The sequence below is a fragment of the Lycorma delicatula genome, chromosome 12 (genome assembly GCF_047948215.1).
Source record: "Lycorma delicatula isolate Av1 chromosome 12, ASM4794821v1, whole genome shotgun sequence".
Taxonomy (NCBI): domain Eukaryota; kingdom Metazoa; phylum Arthropoda; class Insecta; order Hemiptera; family Fulgoridae; genus Lycorma; species Lycorma delicatula.
In genome coordinates, this window is record NC_134466.1 from 49511599 (window position 1) to 49533980 (window position 22382).

At 33.0% G+C, this 22382-nt stretch overlaps 1 protein-coding gene across 1 annotated transcript in view; it reads left to right on the plus strand.

Moving 5' to 3' along the window:
* LOC142332894 (dual specificity protein phosphatase Mpk3-like) overlaps positions 1 to 22382 on the plus strand; it is a 144149-nt gene that overhangs the window by 74802 nt on the left and 46965 nt on the right. The window contains exon 2 of the mRNA XM_075379586.1: positions 9271 to 9447. Coding sequence (XP_075235701.1) covers positions 9271 to 9447 — 177 coding nt within the window. The remainder of the gene's footprint in view (positions 1 to 9270; positions 9448 to 22382) is intronic.

Below are 22382 nucleotides of genomic sequence, written 5' to 3' on the forward strand. Positions count from 1 at the left end.
GGCCCTTTGAATGACAAGTAATTTGGTACAAATAAAATAAATGTCGGTTTACTGGTATGGAATTTATGATGAAAAATGTTGAGATATAGTGTTACTAACTCACAGTATCAGGTCTGAAATCGTCTGTTCTTGTTAAAATATTTCTCCAGCATTGAAAAAAACGTAAACACAGCATTATAACATCAGTTAAACATACGAAGAACCAAGGTATACCTTCTTCCTTGGTAATATACTCGGCAGTTTTGACTGTTAATGTCAAAAGGCGGAGAGCCTAGTTACGGACGCGTGCCGTATGCACGCCCTCCAGCTAATATTACAATAATAATATAAATTGATATTTTATAGAGAATGACATTAAAATTAGTAAATAACTTAATAACTATCTTAAGAAGTCGATATTAACATGGACAACAATAAATTTAGTAAAAGAAGCTGTAGGTTATTTATTTACATAAAAAAAATGTATGTATATTTTATGATTTATATAGCAGTAAGGTATGATGTGATAAAAACATTCAGGAAGTCATAAGAAAGGTACAGTTAAAATTTCGTAATTATTGTTCGAATAGTTTTTGGGGTTATCTCGGAACAAACCAAAAATATGTTGTCTTTATACATAGTAGGGAGATAACTGCAAAATAGATCATAACTCAAAGGGTGTAAAACTAAAATTATTTGAATAACACATACCTATCTATATGCACGTAACGCAGGAAATTCAAAGTTTATTTCTAAAAAAAAATTAATATTAAAAAAAATTATTAATTTCATTTTAAATAAATTAATGAGAAATATTTTAAATTGCTCGGCGATTAATTAAAAACGATAACAAAAACATAATAATGGTCTTTCTGGTAAGCAGAAGTATTATATCGAATTGCATGGGAAAAACGTTCCGCTGTCTGGTTTAGATAAGAAGTCGATATTATATTTTTTAATAAACAATTCTTTCTTTTTTTTCTTTTTTTTTAATAAAGATTGCAAATTTATTTTATTTTAAATAAATTGATGAAACATTTCTTGATAGGTGGATAATTAATTAAAAATGATAACGGAAGCATGCATAATGAGGCTCTTTGTCGTAAAACCAAGTATTGTGTTCAGTTATTCTATAAAAACAGTTCAGTAGTTTTGTTGTCTGGTTTGATAGAACTGAATATTATTTTTATACAAATTTTTTTTCTGTTAAAACAAGATAGTACATTCATAAATATAATAAACATGTTTTAATTTATGAAATATCGATGTATATGATTTAATTTGAGGGAAGGGAACAAATAATGAATTATATTTATATAAGCTATATACATACAATCCTGGATACAATTAACGAATCACGTAAGATGTTTTTGGTAATTGTAAAAAAAATTCATTTTCGTCTATATATGTATGGCTCATTTCTCCTATTGAAGTTCTTAGTATCAATAATTATTAACCAAAAAATAGTGTTGAAAAAATATTTAAGGTAAAAAAAAAAGTAATTTAAAACAAGATAGATTCACATTAAAAAAACAGAGTTTTATTAACAAAATTCATCCCATCCTACTAAACGGCATTTGTATGTGTGTATGCATCCTGCTTAGCTTAGCACCGGAATGTACCGATCACTAGCGGAAAATCCCGATACGTTAGTACTGTCTCGTGGTGGTCAGATGTATGTTTGTTATATTATTATACATCCATCGATATATACGCAAAATATATATCGAAGTTTTGGAAAAATTTAGTACTTTTTAACCGGATCCGAATTTTCGGACGAAAATTGCAAATATCTCGAAAACGGTCGGTCCTAGCTCTTTTTTCGAAAAAATTTTCGACCACCTCGTCGAAACGATCATTAATTAAAAGGTGTGTAAAATTTCAATAAATCAATTGGGGAATGAGCGAGAGATATTAAATCTAGAGTGTATACTTCTTTGTGGGACACGCTGTGTATGTGTATGTGTAAAATTAACTCTGGAACTAATGAAAATAAGTAAAATTTACGATACATCGTAAAAACGCTCTCGTTGAAAAAAAAGCTCATCGTTGAAAAGCTCTCAATAAAGACTTATAACTACAATTAAGAAAAAGTCCAAAATCCAAATTTTTTTGATTTTGGGATTTTTTTGGACACGTTTGGTCCAGTCGATTGCAATCCAAACGGGAGGTACACAGCTAAATGTTACAACAGTTCTAAATCCAAAATTTTCAACATCCTACGGCTAATCGTTTTCGAGTTATGCGAGATACGTACGTACAGATCTCACACGGGAAACTAGTCAAAATGGATTCAGGGATGATCAAAATCGATATTTCTGTTGAAATCTGAAGACCAAAATATTTCGCGATCACAATACTTCCTTTACTTCGTATAAGGAAGTAAAAAATCATTAATAACAAAAAAGGAAACAAAGAAAAAATATTTATTTGTATGAAAGCAGATATATTCATTCATATTATTTAGATTAATTATTCGGATTATAAAAAAATAATTTATTTTATTTATAATAATTTAACCAATAATCAAAAAATATGTTGCGGCAATTCGATGAAGAAAGAAGCATTTGGAAAAATATAGTTAAAAGAAGAGATATACTTATAGCCACATATTAAGGCGTCCTGTTATAGTCGCTTTAATATTAAAGGGACAGGTAGAAGGAAAAAATTGTGCAGGCAGGCAACGTTTGGAGTATATAAAACAAATTGTTACGGATGTAGGATGTAGGGGGTATACCGAAATGAAACGACTAGCACTAGATAGGGAATCTTGGAGAACTGCATCAAACCAGTCAAATGACTGAAGAAAAAAATCTACTCGTCGCTTTATTTTAGTATTAAATTAAAGGTTTTCTTTTTAAAAAAACCTTTCTCATTATTGTTGACTTTGAACTGATTAAACAGACTTGCACATTCATATCTCATATACGTAAATACATACTCGAATATCTATCAATTGACTTCTTTAAAATTTTTATATCTATACCAGTTTTATTAATACATTATCTTCGAATTATTGCATACTTTGCTACACTATTCTTTCATTAAGTAATATTATTTTTATATTTTAATAATATGTAGTATAATGATTCTTTTTTTTAATTCCTTGTACTAAGTAAAGGAAGTATTGTGTGTTCAGATTTCAACAGAAATACCCATTCATCCCTGAATCCATTTTTACTAGTTTCGGCGTGACGTCTGTACGTACGCATCTCGTATAACTCATAATCGATTAGTCATAGGATGTTGACATTTTAGATTTAGAACTTTGTAACATCTAGTTGTGCATCTTTTCTTTTGATTGCAATCAACTGGACCAAAAATGTCCAAAAAAGCCCAAAATCCAAAAAAAATCTTGGATTTTGTACTTTTTTTTAAATGCAGTAATAAGCCCTCATTGAGGGCTTTTCAACGATATGTCATAAGCGGTACTTATCATTGGTTCCAGAGTTATAGCCAAATGAAATTTTAATTAATGAAATATTTGGATCTTACAAGGGGAAGGCAGATCGAATCGAATCTGACTTAATCTCCTGTTTTTAAAACTTTTTTCTAATTTAATTATATTGATTTATTAATAATTTTTAGCCTCTGATTGTAAAAAATCTTTTACGATAAATAATAATTCAATAATAGCAATTAAAAAAAAAGTGTATAAAATTAGGGTTTGTTAGTAAAATAAAATTTTATGTACTTTTAAAAATGCGTATGTGTAATTTAATAGGCATACAAAGAAGTCACGTGATGTCTGCATCACATTTGTGAAACATCTGATTTATTTATCTGAATAGAGCTGTCAGGATTTGCTATTACATTTCCAAAGATTTCAACCGTAGTTAATCCGTCTAAAACCTTTTACCCTGCACGTTTCTTATACATTACAGATCCCGTTTCTTGGAATTTTTTTACAAGTTTTACAGTGTAAGAGTGTGAAACATTTTTATTTGGATGCCGTTCATTAAACGCTTTGGGAGTTCTTCTAGCACATTTATTTTGTTCTCCGGATGTAAAAATTAGTTAAATTCTTCCAGATTGTAAGCAATTTTATCGAGACAAATTTACTAAAGACAAAAAATGAAAGGTAAAACGGTACAACAATTACACAAATCAAATGCCAATTCTAACTAAAGAACACAAAAATTTAAATAAAATATGATGATGAAATAAACAATAAATACTTTTTGCCGCTAATTACAATATGAAAGAAAACAATTTGCAAAAATTTGCCAAATTATAACCTATAACAAAGAAAATTATAACCTGTTAGCAAGGTAATCAATTTTTCAACATTTTACCAGCAAAAATTTTGTTACTTATTATTAGTTTTTCGCATGTTTTACTGATGTTATAATGCTGTGTTTATCGGAACGTTTTTATAATGCTGGAGAAGCCTATAACCCACATTTTTTTAAGAAGAACGGACCATTTAGACCTAATGCTTTGGGTCACTAACACATTGCATCCCAACATAACCTAAAAAAATCCTAACATCAAAAAAAAAAAAACAAAACATTTTTAATCAAAACTTTAATACCAGTGAACCAATTTTTATTTTATTTGTACCAAATTAGTTGTCATTCAAAGGGCATTCAAATGAGGTGTCACATGCTGTATCGTCTCATTTAAGAAAATAAGTATACAACCCTTGAAAACTTAAGGAGAAATATTGTGTTGATAATTTAAAAAATAATTTTCACAATTTTAATTCACAAATCATGATAATTTCAAACGGTTTAAGAAGTTATATCGCGGAATTGTATAGTTCTTTTTTTGGACTGAAATTTAAAAAAAAGTGTACTACCCCAAATGGTTTTTCGTACCGTCCGAGCAAAAAGATGGGAGGATTTATTTTCTTTTTACGAAAATTTATTATTTTTTTCGGGTTTTTAATTAATGTAATTAAATGTTAACGGTTGCCATTTAAAATTTTTGAGTTGGGGTTGGCGTAGCGAAAGGGTGGGTTCCATCCCTTTGAACATAATTTTAAAAAAGTTTCCCCTAAAAATGGTATACTTGCCTGCAAACAGAAATACGATGGAACTGATAGCTGTTAAAAATATATGCGGTAACTTTTTCAAATGATCGCCTGAACTTCATATTAAATAGGATGCAGAGAATTCATTGTATTTTATTTTTTTAATTTTATAATTGGTATCATTTAAAAAATTCATTGAATAAAGTAATATTTTTTCAAAAAAGAAAATCCATTAATTTTATTTTGTATAAATTGATGAAAACTCTTTTAGTGGATCGATTATTAATTAAAAATCGTAATAAAAGTACAGTAAGGCTTATTCTTATTTGCCAAACTATTTTACTGAATTACATAAAAACAGTTTTTTTTTTTGTCTGGTTCGATAAAAGGTGAATGTTATTGGTAAAAATTGTAAATTCATAAATATATTTATTATCTTAACATTATTAATTTTCTAATTATGGACACCAATCGGTGAACTGACAGCCTAATTTGTATCTTGAAAACTTGTTTTTGAGGTAGCCTCAAAAGGTGATATAATACTAATGAGAATATATGTAAGTACTAACTGCAGGGCGCGCCTACGGCACGCCTGCGCAGCTAGCCCCTCCGGATGGGTTGCTCTGGCGGGCGGCGTCCTCGGAATGCTGTTATTATGTATCCAAAATTGATTACCTCTTGTATAAAAATGTTTTTTTTTTTTTTTTTTTTTTTTTTTTTTTTTTTTTTTTTTGAATGATGAAAATAGATCAAAGAAAGGCGAAAAAATATCAGTAAATTTCACAATTAAATTTGGTTTAGATCGATTTTGGCATTTAGATCGATTTTACACTTTCAGCAAGATCCATAATATCCGCATGTAAATTGACTCAATACGTGAGCTGGAAGCTCAAATATAAATTAAATTTATCAATTTATTTATATATTTTATTCAATTTACGAAACAAATTTCGTAATACGAACTAACCTTTCTTGACACAATAACAAAAGAGAAGTTATTAAATCAATAAATCGCTAAGGAGGATATATGAGCCAAAATTCTTCTAATTTCTATTATTGTTTACCATTTTTGACCCACGTTTTTTTGCCTATATGTATGTTTAATTGTAACTACAAGGCCAAAAAAAAAAAATCATATATACGATACTAATTGGATAATCGATAGTATTTTCAGTATCGATTTATTTGTATCGAAAATAGTCGTGTTGTAAGATTGCTACGATATTGAATTAATGAATTACGGTAGTAAAATTTATTAATTTATTTTATAATTATTACTAGACTGACTAACAATAGAGCATTAGACAAATTCGTTTAATAAGAGTAAGAACAAAGTGAGAATTTATAAACGGTATAAGAAAGAGTTAAAATTTATTAAGAGTAACAGAAGAAAGAGAATTAGTTTTATTTTTACAAATAAAAAAGGAGGAAATGAAACCTGTGTATTAACATAAATAATCGATTTTACGAAGAAAAACAGTCACATAAATAAAAAAAATATATATATATTTCGCATATCCATACGAGTGCCGTTCGGAAACTAACCTCCGTTTGGTTGTAAATAAAACACAGTTGTAGGTAAATACATTTTATTATATACATCTTAAAACTACATTTTTCCTCTACTTTAAACATAATTACCATTTAAATTTAAGCTTTTTTTCTTACCTTGTCCCTAACTTAGAAATTCCGACTGAAAAAATCTCCCGCCTGTTTCTTATTTACGGTAGCCTAAATTTTCCGTCACCACCTCGAACAAAACAGCCTTGGAAATTTTCAGGAATTCATTGGAAAGCTCCGAGATGTTAAAATGAGATGGTAAAATGTTGATTTTCACCACTTTGGCATCGATCTTTTGAACCAGTTCACGATTGACCACAGATGGACGGTCATTCCTTTCTTCGTTAATTTTTTAATGAACCCAATCGGGTACAACTCCTTCGATCATAATCTTTGATCCATACACAGCGGAAAGTTTCCGATGAATATTTGCCGCTGAAGATTGTTTTGCCGTGAGAAATCTTATAACAGCGCGCACTTCACAATTCGCGGGGTTTTTTATTGCAGAGCACATTTTAACAAGCCACAGAAAATCAACGAGCGATCGCACTACCTTGCTACTGCCACGGCTGGATTCAGACTGCCCTCCCTCGCACGTGTGTACAAAATCGGTAGTGCTACCCCCACTCCTTCCCGTGCAGTGAGCAAACGGAGGTTACTTTCCGAACTGCTCTTATATATCGATATATAATAATATAACAAGTATACACCTGACCACCACGAGACATGTACTAACGAATCGGGATTTTCCGCTACTGATCGGTACATTCCGGTGCTAAGCTAAGCAGGATGCATACACACATACAAATGCCGTTTAGTAGGGTAGGATAATAAATATTTAATAATGATAATTAAAGATATCGTTTTATTAATGCATTTTAAAGTAAAATTATCACTCAGCAATTTCACTTTAAAAGCAACAAAAACACTGTTATTATTATTATTATTATTTGACGTGTCTGAGCACTGCCAGGACTACACGAAGGCAATTTCACTTAGTGTGAGCTTATTTTTCTTCCGTTTTCTTCTTCCTTCTTGGTTGCCCAGCAAAATTTCATTTTTGCACCAGCTTTCTTTCTTCTGTCCACTTTGTACCAGCCGTCTTCTTTTCTTGCTTTTTTTTTTCACCACCCACTTGTATGTTTTATGTTTGTAGAGTTTTCTGTCATTTATGTAGTTCGGTGTGATTCCAAGTTTCTGTAGGTCTTTTTGGACTTCTGTGTTCCATGGAATGTTCTTGATTGATTCTGTTAATTCTAGGATTCTTCTGATCAGGCGTGTTGGGAAGTCTCTTTATGTGTTCGTAAAATCTCTTCCTCATGTCCTTTTCTACATTAGAAAGTTTTCTGGTTTCTTTGCTTGATCTTAGTCTGAAACTTCCTCTGTCATTTTCGGACCATAGATTTTCCGTTGCTGTTTTTGAAGGTCCTGTAGTTTCCCTTTCCTGTTCATTACCAGTGTTTCACAAGCATATAAGACTTTGGGCTTAATGACCGTATTATAGTGTCTGATCTTTGTTTGGACATGCATTTTTTTTAATAAATGTTTCCAGTTATAAATAATTATTATTTTATTAGCAGTGTCACACCTAGGTGAGAACCACATTGCATTGGTTTAGCCATATTGCAAGTTAGATTGTTCCAATCTACCCATTCAATTTTTTTTTTAAATTACTAACATTGAATCATTTTTAAATAATTATCTTCTGGTATAGACAGTGGCGACTCGTAGCAAGATTAGCGGGGATCCTGCTCCAGAAATTTTTTTCTGGGTCCTTTTCAAAGCCACGGTTAAAGTTTTCTGTAAAATAAAAGAACCGAAAAAATTGATCAAATAGAATAGCTGGAAGAAGGATAATAATCTAATTCTATACTTTATCACATTCAAGAATATGGTATGCGCTTAAACTCCGTATTCGGTTTAACTGAATAAATAATAAAATGTCAATACAGATAATATCTTTTAGTATTATTACATAATAACTTAATAAAATGTCCGTTTAAAAACACTGTAGTCCAACGGTGCTTAATTTAAATTTCTATGTACACAGAAACAAATACATGACAAAACAAATACCTTCCCTTTATCCTTATTTTCCGCCATCTTCTGAACACTATTGAAATGCAAGTAAACCGCTTTCATATTCCTTCCATCGACTAAACTAGAAAAGGGAACGAACAAGGAACGTTCCGTACACACGCGGAGTAAAAAAAAAAAACTACCTTCCACCAGCACTTCAGGGTCGGCACTTCAGGGATGCACGCGACAGTTCTCTCTACCTCGCGTGCATCTTCCTATATGAGTATGCGCACAACAGCCAAACACCACTACGCTGGAACTGTGAAGCGCACAGTTCCATACATAGATTTTTGCATGTTTTTCGTAAACTGGGGGATGGTTATAGACATTAAGCTTAAGGATTATATATTGTACAAGTATAAAGAAAGAATTAAATAAAAAAGGACTCATTATATTATTTCTTATCGATAATATCAATTGGAAATAAGGGTGCTGCAGTTTCACAGTGCTTATACGCGTGCTGCCGCTAGATATAGATATAGTTATGTCATCTGTGAAGAGGGAACAATGAATGATTTAAGATTTTGAGGTACATCATTAATAAAAAGAAGAATGTATTGTCTATTATAATAGTATTAAAGAGATATTTTAGGTTGAAATCTAATCTTGGACAGATTACTTTGCAATTTTGATTTTATTTATTTATTAATTTATTTATACATACATTTTTTTCTCAGATGGTTTCGAGCCGTTCCATGCATCATATCCTGAGTGGTGTGAATCTTGTTGCGAACTGTTGGGTCCAGGTAGCGGTGGAGGTGGTGCTGGTGATTTAATGGGAGGCGGTGTTAATGCAATGCCGCTTATGGGATTGCGATCGCTTCGGATATCGTCATGGAGAAATACCAGTGCCGGTAATATTATTTAAAATTTATTTATTATAAATATTAATTTTTATTAAATTATTTGTGCAAAAATCATTTTTTTGTATAAAAATTTAATTTTGTTCTTGAGACATTAGTTTTGATTTAATACGTTTATGATTTGGTTAAATATAGAGCTGCGCTGCGTATACCGTGGTTGTCTTTTGTTTCCATATGACTGATACTAGTACTATTTCGGTACTGGAATTTTTTTATAATAAAATAGAACGCATATGTCTCCTAATTTAATGCAAGACTTATTCAAGAAGTATTGGTTGTTTTCATTTGTAACTACTAGAATGCTTTATCGTCTGTGTATATATTTCATCTCTTATTACTTCATACGATTTAGTTGACCTATAGTAAATTTAGCGCGTTGTAGAAGAGTTTAGGCTCATGCCTATTTTGCGTCTGGTTACCGCGGAGTCCCTAGGTATTTCTGGCGGACTCCCCAGGCCTAGGTATTTGGGATGCGGTTTCGAGGCGGGCCTGTACCGGAGCGGAACGGTGATCACAATGCACCGGTTCTAAATTTCGTTCAGTTGCCCAATTTCCGCCTGCGGAGGAGGCTTTACAGCCTCACTATGGATGCATGGCACGAAGAATGGCACACCACGCCTAAGGGAAGGTCCTTGTATAGATTTATACAGGACTTGGGGGGATGGGTAGCCTCTCCTTCTTTTTTAAGGTCAACGGATGCCCAGGTGCTTTCCAACCACGCGAACTTGAACCAATATATGTTTCGGTTCCACATGGCGGCCGATGAGCTTTGCGTCTGCAGGGAGATCCAGTCGACGAACATATGATGTTCGACTGCCCAGCTCTTGGGCGGTCAGAACTTAGGCCACCCTGGAACTTAGAGGTCAAGGGCAAAATTGGCCACTCATAAGCGGCGAGTCAGTGTGGCGTTAGCCGCATGGTCGGATCGTGTGGGTGTTCCTTGATGCCGTTGCTTTGTTCAACCGGCATCAGTAGTTTGTTTAAGGGAAAGACTCCTACCTTCCTGCTGTGGGAAGCTGCCCGAGAGTTATGGCTGGCCATCAGCCAATTAAAGCTTCAAGCGCTTTAGTATTTATGGACAGGTACTTGCTGGCATTCAGCGAACTAGGCGTGGCAGCGAATTGCTGTCTTCACGAGATGAATTTAATTTATCGAATATCATATATTTTAGTAGTCGACGGGGTGCGTCTACCCATTTTTTAATACACGACAAGTGAGCGGTGGGACACGAAGCAAGTGGTGTTTGGCACCATGCTTAGTTCGCTCACGCAATTAGGTTAGTTCTAGGAGCTAGTTAGAACACTGGTTCGAGGTTCAGTAGCCGTTTGTGGCACAGGCATTCGATCGTATGCTTCAGGGTGATAGAATGGGGTGGTGGCGGGAGAAATGTCATGCAAATCAAAATATCTTATTAGCTTACTACAGATTATGGGAAAAAATGTTTTAATATTTTAAGTATGAGACCTGTTCAGAAAATAACCGAACTTTGGTTTTTTAATCTTTATTATTAATTTTACAGATTATTGGTTCTTGTCCCCTTCAAAGTATTCCTCTCCCTTATTCACACACTTTTTCTAGCGGTGCTTCCACTTAGCGAAGCAGTCCTGGATAGCTTCGTTTTAAATGGCTTTAAGGTCTGCGACAAAAAAAAATCGCAAGTATGCAGGTCTGGCGAGTAGGGAGGACGGTCATCTGATACACTCTTATATGCGTATATATATTCTCGCTCTATGCCTTTTTCATATATATATGTATATGATTAGTGTCTTGCGTTACGTTACAGATTTTGATTACGAGTCAGTGATTTTTTTCCCATGTTCCCATGTAATTCGTATGTACAAAAAATTCTAACGTTCTAAAGAAGTTTTTCACTTCAAAAAATTGACTCCAAAATTTTACCAACAAATTGCTTCATATACACTATTTTCTGTACAAGCTTTTATCAAAATCGGTTTATCCAATTAAACGTTATCAAGTTTCATACACGCCAACACACACATGTGTTTTGGCGTGAACTTTATCCTCCAATTTTTTTTTGTTTTTTGGGGTCCGTGGGTGATAAAACGTTAAGAAATGAAATACCCACACCCTATCTTTTTGACTGATTACCATACTTTCCTTGCAGAGTAGCTCTAAAGCTGTGATGTCAGGAAGTAAAAAAGGATTAATGGCAACACAGTGCAGTAAAAATCAGAATAATTTGGTATACGAGTATATTACATTACATTTATGAATAATTATTGTTGGAGTAATAAAAATAAATCTATTTTAATTACTTTAAACTTTAAAGTCAATATAAATGCATTTTATAAAAGCAGTAAATGTAAGATAACGTTAATTATTAGCAAATAAAGTTGTTTAGTAGTAAAATATAATGTTTTAAAATCATAACACCTTCGCGTATTATTTTAATATTACCTTTTATAATAAATTATAATACTTTTACTAAATTGATATTTTTCTGCAGTTTAAACCACTCGGCCACCGCTATTTCATCGAATATTTCTTGGATTGAAGAAACGTTAGTTTGCTCTGTTTTCATTTTCATCTTTTGATTTACCGATGTCTATTTTCATAATCGCTCCGTTTGTTTCTTGATCGATCATTAATTGATGTAACGTTTTGTTGAACATATCAAAAACTGAGCAAAAAAGTTTTCGTCAAATCTTATTCCTGTAATTTGTCTGTATAATTTATAAAAATTATTAATTTTTACTAACAGATTACGTGTTTATAGTTGTATGTTTTTTTCATGATTTACTCTGTTATAGGTTTTAATTTTTTAAATAATTCTTTAAATGAAATTTTATAATTTTTTGATTGAAGAAATAAGTTTTCATGAAAAATATAGAAAAAAGCTGACAACCAAATGAAGAAATTTTCCGTCACACGGGTCCTTTCGAGGTCCTACAAATGTGGGTTATTTCTGATGCACGGTTTGCACACATATACACATACAAATTAATTAAAAATATTTATCATTTTATTTAAATGTAATATTTTGTCGTTTATTTAATTCAGTGATTCTAACTAAAACGGGCGCGCATACCGTATTTAATTCGCGCGGATGTGGCGGTACTAGCGGCAACGGTCGGCACTAACTGAACTAATGTAATTTCACAATTTACATAGAATAAATCCTGTTTGTACGATCGGCAGACCTATGTAGCCGCGAGGCTTAACGCAACAGATACAGAGTCAACCGGGAGATCGAGTTCGAGACCGGGCCAAACAGAGTTACTTTTTTTAGACTTAAAATGTTGTCATTTATTTAATTTTACCGCTAACCTGTGACGTCAAAATATATCAGATGACTACTACAGCAGCATTTTTTTGAGGGTAAGGATGTGATTTGCAAATATTGTCTTTTTTTTAAATTATAAATTTAGGAAGATATGAAGTGCGATTAAGAAGTTAAAGTACGAATTGCTAGGGCAAAAGAAGCATTCAGCAAAATAAGGTGAGTGCTATGTGGCACTCACCTTATATCCGCGACTAAGGAAAAAACTTGTAAAATGATTTGTGTGGAATGTGGTTCTTTATGGGGCAGAGACATGGATTATTAGGAAGGAAGAGGAGAGAAGATTGGAGGCCTTTGAAATGTGGGTTTGGAGGAGGATGGAAAAGATAAGTTGGATGGAGAGAGTTCGGAATGAGGAGGTGCTTCGTAGAGTGGGAGAAGAGAGGGCGATTATCGAAGTAATAAAAATTAAGAAAATGCAGCTGGTTGGGACATTGGCTGAGATGTGACTGCGTGTTGGTGACGGCGTTGGAGCGATTTGTAACGGGGAGGAAAGCAAATGGTCGGAACGAATGAAGCTGATAGATATTATAAAAAAGGGAAGGAGTGTAAAATGAAACGGGATGACACAGAATCAAGTAGAATGGAGGGCGGCCATGTGAAAACCTGCCTTTGGACAGAAGACTTATTATTATTTAATTGTAATCAAATGTGTCTAAGAAAAATATGACCTTAATTAGATGTAATCTTGAGATACTGAAGGTGACCTTACTCTACAGCCTTATCTCCGTGACCTTTTAAGTTGAAAATCTAATGGCATTAATGTCCGATATACAGAAGTAATCTGAACAAGTTTGGTGAAAATCGGTCCAGTAGTTCTGGAAATATCAGGTGATTCAGGGTGTGAAACCGGACACACACGTACATACAAAAATCCGGAATATTTCCATCCTGTCTTTTGGTTTTTTGGGTTTCTTAGATGTGTCAAAACGTCAAGATCCGGTGAAAACCGCATATGCCCAAGTTAGACCGACTTACAGTACTTTTCCTTCTACAACTATAGTGCTCTCTAGACGGGAAAGTAAAAAGTATTATAACCGTTCATATTACATGTTTTGTTTTCCACTTTATAATCTTTTTATTTTTTTTAAATGTGTACGTTACGTTATATTTCGATCTGAATTTTAATAATTTAGAATTAATAGCAGAAATCCGATAGGTAGACATGACTAGTTCTGTATTTAGATTTTGTTGTTATAAATGTACTTCGATATTTGATATACTATATATTTTACATACAGAATGTTATTTCCAACCAGAATTACTAATGAAGAACAATTATACGCTTTAACAATGTATTAGGTAGCCGTAATTTTGACGTGACATCGAAAGTATGTACGAACAGTTTGTTTAAATATATGTACGGTTTATACTTATGTAACAATGTGGACAAGCAACACGGTTTCAAATTGTGTTATATACATGATATTCCCATATACATGCATTTGTTCCAGTATTGATTTACAGCTCTCAAATAGTGAGACGGTTAATAGATAAAATATGCATTACTAAATAATGAATTTATTTCACACTTTATATTAGCTACAGGGCGTGCCTAAAGCACGCCTCCGCAGCTAGGCCCACCGGACGGTTTGCGCTGGCGGTCAGCGTCTCAGAATGCTATTATTAGGTGTTCAAAATTAATTGATCACCACGAGACATGTGGTAACGAATCGGGATTTTCCGTTACTGATCGGTACATTCCGGCGGTAAGCTAAGGGGGACGCACGCACACATAAATGGCGGTTAGTAGAGTAGGATTAAATAACTACTACCTTTTCTCGTAAATTTCGGTTTAAGAATTTTAAAATCGTTTAATTGACCGGCACGCATAGTCAGTAAATCGCTTCATTTTCTACTAATTAATGGGATCCGTGCCAGGAAAAATATAACTTAGATATATGAGTGATAAAATAAAGGATTCTTTCCTTTTTTTTCATCTGTTAGTGGCAATGTGATTTTTTATATGTATCGTACTGGATGATGGGTTACAATAGGCCCTTTGAATATTGGTGATCCTGAAAAAAAATTGCTTTAGTCGGCCCAGCAGGTTAAACTTTGAAGCGGTTCTTAAAAATGTTGAATTGATTGAACATCGGCGGTCTGGCTCGGAAGCCTAAGCCGGTTGGTCAGATTCAAGCTGTATGTGACTGTAAGTAACCGGTTTTGGCGGGAAAACTCGGGAGCCACAGTGCGGTTGTCTGTAATAAAATGTTTAGGGTTCCCTTTTTCTTGTCCTTTTTCCCAGTTTTATCTCTTCCCCGTTGATGATCTTTGCTGACAGTTTTAGAGGACTCTAATCAGATGAGTCGGTGCACATTATCGGATTAGAATAAAGGTTTTCTACGACCGATCCATGCGACTCAAATCTCTTCGGTAAATCGGTCAAATTCAGTGAGTTTTTAAACCTTTAGTTCTACGTAAGACAACCCAACGGGGTGATCTAGTAGTGAACGCGTCTTCCCAAATCAGCCGATTTGGAAGTCGAGAGTTCCAGCGTTCAAGTCCTAGTAAAGTCAGTTGTTTTTACACGGATTTGAATACCAGATCGTGGATACCGGTGTTCTTTGGTGGTTGGGTTTTTCAATTAACCACACATCTCAGGAACGGTCGAACTGAGATTGTACAAGACTACAACTTCATTTACACTCATACGTATCATTCTCATTGATCCTCTGAAGTAATATCTGATCGGTAATTCCCGAAGGGTGAACAGGGAAAAGAAAAGTTCTACGTAAGACAAACGATACGAAACTTAAATTCACTCCACGTTAATTTAGAGTGAACATTTGCCATTTAGTAATACATAAATATTAGTCGCATAAATTAAATCGCTAACAATCGATGTTTAAAATCATGGCAGTTCTCTTTTAAGTCGTGATTTTAAAGTTGAATTGTGATTCTCCCGTTTGTTTGAACCAAAATGGTTCTTCGTTGTTGAAGGACCCATTTGGTTCTTCGTAATCAGTTGTTGATGTTTTTTACCGGCCGTACTTCGTAAAATAATTAGCTGAAGAAATAAAATCAGCAAGGAAATAAAAATAAGAATTATATCAGCAAGACGATTGAATTTACGAAATGTTATGAAAATGTCACGGGTTTAGAATATATGATAAAATAAAAACGTTAATTTTAGTGTATTTTTATATCGAAAATTTAGCTACATGTATCGGTTTTTATTTTATAAATTATTTCCTTCAGGTATGCGATGGGATGAAAATTTTAACGTGCAGTTTTTTCCAATAAATATCTAATGCTGTGGCGAGTAAAGAATTTTACTTGTGCATATCTACCGTATTAAAAATACAATATTAAAATTCCAAAGGTACACTTTGGGATTTTAAATCATTTACATAGTCGTTCGTTATAAATATTTAAATTCCTTTTACACTCACGTCACAATCCATCTGACCCGGTGAAATTTGTCTTAATATTTGATTTTATTGGATTGACTTTATTACAGTTTTATTAGTTTACCTCAAAACTTCCATACAGAATTTTGGTAAAGTATTTTGTTTGTGTGTATCGCTCCTTAAATCGTTTTATATCTCAATATCAAATTTATCCAAAAAAAATGTAAAATTTGACCCGATACTTTCTGTTTATTGGGTATTAACGCGATTTGGTGATATTTTAAGGAGGTTGTGGTTGATATTTTGTGATTTTTAAGTTTGGTAAAAGGATTACTGTGACGCATGTTGAGTACAGCTTTACATTCATAACTAGCCCAAAAATGTGCATAAATTCTCTCCTCTCACCTAAAACAAATATATTCCTTTTCTTGTTTTTTATTTTTTTGTTTTTTACTTCCTTGTACGAAGTAAAGGAAGTATTTTGATCGCGAAAAATTTCGGTCTTCAGATTTTATCGGAAATATCCATTTTGAACATCCCTGAATCCAATTTGATCAATTTCAGCGTGATGTCTGTATGTATGTATCTCGTATAACTCAAAAACGATTAGCCGTAGGATGTTGAAATTTTGGATTTAGGACTGTTGTAATATATAGTTATGTACTTCCCCTTTTGAATGCAATCGACTGGGCCAAAAGTGTCCAAAAACAGCCCAAAATCCAAAATATTTGGATTTTTTTCTTAACTGCAGTAATAAGTTCTCATTGAGAGCTTTTCAATGATATATCTTAAGTGGTACTTATTTTCTTTGGTTCCAGAATTATAGCCAAATAAAAGTTTAATTAATGAAACATTTGGATCTTACAAGGGCACATCGGTTCGAATTCGACTTCATTTCCTTTTTTAAACTTTTTTTTAAATTTAAAGATATTGATTTATTAATTATTAACCTGATTTTTTTTTTACAATCACAAGTTATTATTGAAATAAAATTTTATGTACTTTTAAAAATGTGTATATGTAATTTAACAGGCGTACAAGGAAGTGATGTGGTGTCTACATCAGATTTTTTAATTGTCAAAATAAATGTCATGTCTTCCACGTGGTGGAAATTTACGCTTTTCTATTAAAAAAAAAAAATATATTAATAGCTTTATTCGGTACTTATATTTTAAATATCAGATAAAATATGTTGAATATGATGCATATTAATTTAATAACACTTCACTGTATTGTCGAGAAATTTATCAACTCGTATTTTTTTATATGAGTATTCGACATTTTTAAATTAATCTTTAATCTTTTTTTTTTTAAATTAATAGCCCTTCAATCTCAAATATTTTTTTTTAACCTTCTTAACAACCCGATTGAAAAAACAATGTATGGAAAAAATGTTTTCATAACTTTTCTGGAGAACGTAAAATAAATTACGCATATTTTGTGTACTGTGACATTAACCCTGACGGACAATCGCTTCGTTTACGACTACTTACATTTACTTTTTCGTGAAATTTTAAACAATAAATGATGAGTAGTCGATTTAAATTGGTACTGTACTGTCGGAAAAAATTTCTATAAAAGCCTGATGTAGACATTACGTGACTTCCTTATACGCCTATTAAATTATACAGGATGTCCCATATAAAACGCAACCCAACGTTTTATTGGAAAGTATTGAAATAATAAAAAGCCATCTGCAAATGTAAATGTAATTTTTTATTATTACCATCCATCACCTTACATTTAGAGTAAATGTTGGAAGTGGCCGCCATCTTTTTGAATACAAGCTTCAATTCTTTTTACAGCGTTTCTTGCAACTTTTTTCAAAGTTTGTGGCCGGATATTTAATACAACTTGTTCAATATTGACTTTCAATCGTTCAAGTGTTCGTGGTTTGTTGCTGTAGGCTTTTTCTTTGAGGTAATCCCGTAGAAAAAAATCCGCCGCAGTCAAATCTGGAGATCTCGGTGGCCACAAGCCTCGACCGATAACACGATTACCAAAGAATTCCTCGACGAAATCAGAAGTTGAACCTGCGTAGTGCGATGTCGCACCGTCATGTTGTAGCCGGCAGTGTCTGTCTTCCTCTTCCAAGATTGCTATGAACCGAAATAAAATATCCTGATATCGTTCTGCATTAATGATGTATTCGAAAAAAATAGGAACGATTATTTTCTTTCGCGATATCGCGCACCACACGCCCGACTTCAGCGGGTTTAATTGTTTTTTGTGATAAACGTGGGGATTTTCAGCGCTCCAAATTCTACTGTTTTGGCTGTTTACGTAGCCGTCCTAATGAAACCGTGCTTCATCGGTGAAAAATAACGAATCCATAACGTTAATTCCCTCGCGCAGAAATCGACGGGACCGTTGACAATATTGTAGCCGTTTTTCTTTGTCGGGCTCAAGAAGTCGATGAACCGTTTGAATGCGACAAGGTCGTAATTTTAATCGTTTGGTCGCCCGATGAACAGTCGATTTAGATAAATTAATTTCAGCAGACAAACGTTTGATCGATTTATTTGGCGAGGCGAGTAATCGGTCTTTGATTTCAGCGACTGTATGTGTATTCAACACCGACACAGATCTTTTGTGTTCCTCGATATTAACAGAACCGGTCTCTCTAAATTTTGCGACTAACCTGATGTTTTGTTAGGAGCCGGTTTATCTGGGTACTTACGGCGAAACAAATCTTGTACTGCAACCGCTGATTTCGTACTGAAGTACGACTCCACAATGAAAACACGTTCATCTTTCGAAAACACCATCTTGTCTCTAGCAATACACTGAACGTTATGATTACATTGTTGTTACTATCGGTAGTGTTCTACTGCGTCGCCGCGATGTTCACATGTTGTACGAGTCCATTTCAGTAACGATTAGGGGAGTAAGCTTGACTTTTGAAATTTCATGGATGAGTGATTGATGGGTTGCGTTTTATATAGGACACTCTGTATATACACATTTTTTGCTACACTTCATTTAAACTTATCTCATTCAAAAGTGAGATATTATCCTCCAATTCTATAATAATGTGAACAGTTACACACTTGCATTGCGTGAACACCACATTGCACCACATTTTTTTGTGCTGTCCGTATTGGCATTTTATATTAGTTATTTTTTTTTGAATGATGAAATTGATACAACGAAAGTTAAATTAGAAATTTAACTCTAGAAATTGATACTAACGAATCGGGATTTTCCGTTACTGATCGGTACATTCCGGTGCCTAATTTTTAGTTATAGTTCATTATTTTATGAAGAAAAACAATCACATAAATAAATAAAAGATATGTAAAAAAAAACTTTTAAAACACCACTCTTAAATTAAACGCACTAAAAAGTAAAAAAATAACTTTAGGACGGTATCTCAGATTTGATGATGATATGCAAGATTATGTGAAAGTCATAGCTTCAAATTAAAAGTTTGGTGTTTTGGCCAATTTTTCTAAAGAATGGGGTGCGTGTTTGCACCCCACTCTTTAGACCATTTGTCATACATTAGAAAAAATTGTCAAAACATCAAATTTTTAATTTGAAGTTATGATTTTCACATAATCTTACATATCGCCAACAAAACTTGTTGTCAAACCCATTCTGAGATACCGTCCTAAAATTATTTTTTACATGTTAGTGCGTTATAAGGTTTTTTAATATATTTTTTATTTTCTATTTTGTGGTCTTCATTAGTTTATACTTTAAACCTGTGCGTTAGGACACACAGGTTTGAGCGATATTTTGAAGTTTTTATCCTCCCATTTCCAATAACGCAGGCAAGAGTATAGTAGTAAAATTTTCTAAAATACATTAAAATCGATCAAAGGCGTAAACGTAGCGTTATTCTGAAATAGAGATTAAACACAATTTTAAAAAGGCGAATTATAATAAATCATTCTTAAATTTTATCCGGAAATAAAAAAAATTGTGAAGTGCAAAATTCTGTATTTTAATTAACTGTAATTTAATTTGATTAAAAAATTTCCATTTTTAAAATGTTCATTAACAGTTTTTATAACAATGAAATAAATTACGACCTGGAAAATCTAAAAACATTATGAATGTGCCATATTATTGTTCAAAAGTAAACGTTGATATAAGAAAGAATAGCAGACTTTAACCGTTAGGCTATTAGAATTATAAAAGGACTTTTTTCAAATCACAGACTGAAATATTTAAATATCTAAATATGAGCATGATCAAAAACCGTTCACAAAAGAGTAACTGTATCAATATTTGTACACGATTCTTGAATAAACCGTGTTATCAGCTAGCGCGTGACGCTAGTTTAAGTGTAAGTTAAGTTAATTAACGCATATTAGCGACTTGAAAATGTTGTTAAAATGTGTTGTTATTAGGAGCAAACCTGTATGCAAAATTTCAGATAGAATGGGTAAGAGGAAGTGCTTCAAAATTCGACTGAAAGGTTTCATCTCCGGTAATAATTCATCATCTTTATTTTCGTAACGCCACAAAAATTCATGCGCTGCAACGACACATTTTTTCTTGTGTGCGTCGGTTTACATCTTTTGTACTCACCCTGAATATAATTATTTTATAGGCCAGTACTGCCCGTTTTTTCAGTCAAAAGTTCAGATCGGAAAACATCAAACACACGTTTTGAGAAAGCGTCGGTTTCTCGAATCTTTTCAATTAAACCATCCGTTATCACCAAAGGCCGGCCGCTATGCTCTTCATCATGTACTTCCTCCTCGAAATGAACGGCACCATCGTTTTGCTTTATTGTCGTCGCTCGTATTATTCGGTCCGCCTGGATCAGGAATTGCACTCATTTATCATAAATTGATGAATATAAATACATAACAGAATAATTAACTGTTGTTGTTAACCGCTGACTATTTATTGAAATAACTCGGCTACGGAAGCGCAATCTGTTTCTATCGCTTATGTAGGCGTCATATTCAGAATTTGACGCCTACCTAAGCGAAAATTCAAAACTGAATTTGTCGCCTACTTACTAAGAAGTAAGTAGATGACATCCTGTTGTTTAATCAAACATTTTCAATGAGCGCAGTATTTCTATTTATAATCATTCTGTTTTTTAATACCTGTAATATTTCTTGTAGGTGGGAACTGTCTTAAATAAAATGTTTCTATCGATTCTTTTATTACAAGTCGATCAAAGTCATCAGTTATAGCATTTATATATTCAGGGCGTTCTGTTTTTTCTTGGTTCCAGTTTCAATACATGAGTTTTCTTTCATATACATTTGATTGTTGATATCGAATCGTAACAGTGTTTTGATGTCCGGTGCTTAAAAAAAAACAAAAAACTGTTCAAACTTTTTTCACTGTACTTTATTATATTTAGAACAACATTTCTTTCCCTGCTACGAATTATGTCATCACATTTTAGTGTCGTACAGTTGACGTTGCACATCGGTATGACATTTAAAACGATAAACACGTAAATACTTCTTCATTCACCTTAATAAAACGGATTTATATGAAAAGTTCTGTACAATAATAGAAAGATCAATGACCGGACCGATGTTTGAAGGGTTGGGCCGGACCAACGTCATTTATGATTGGCGCATGCGCGTTGATTTCATCCCTCCCGCTTAACTTTAAAAGAGTTCCAAAATCACATATCAGTGTTTTGGGAATCATATTTTTTATAGTTATTATTGGTTATATCTTTCTTTGATAGCTATTTTCAGATGTAAATCGTATTTTAAAATAAAACAGATTACACCCATGTGTCGCGAATACACTCATATACCATGCTTACCAAATTGGAAAATTGAAAAATAAAATATTGTTACTTTTTTGCATTTTATTAACAAAAAAATGATCATAGAAGATTGAACGTAATAAAATATTTGTTATCTGCATAAATCTGGTTTAATTGGTGTAAATTGTTAATATTTAATTAAAAAGAATAGAAATTATAGTAGATATTTACCTTAATTACTGTCATCAGTGCTCAAGTTTCGGTCCGTCACCCGTAGAATTGCAATTGTCTTCGTAATCATTTAAGCACAAATTATCTTCCTGTCCTTCCTTCTAGAGCTTTCGAAATACGGTATTTCTCGAACGATTTTTTTGAACAAATCAACCGGTATTTCTAACCGAGCCGCAATTATCCACTCACAAATTTGTATCGAAGACGGTTTCCTAGTTTTATCAGATGATGTACACGTACTGGGCAACCGGTTTTTTTAATCTTTATGGAGTTAAATGGTCGATTTACGCAGATAACTAAGAGATTGAAGAATAGATACAATTCGTCGAATAAATAACCTGTTCAC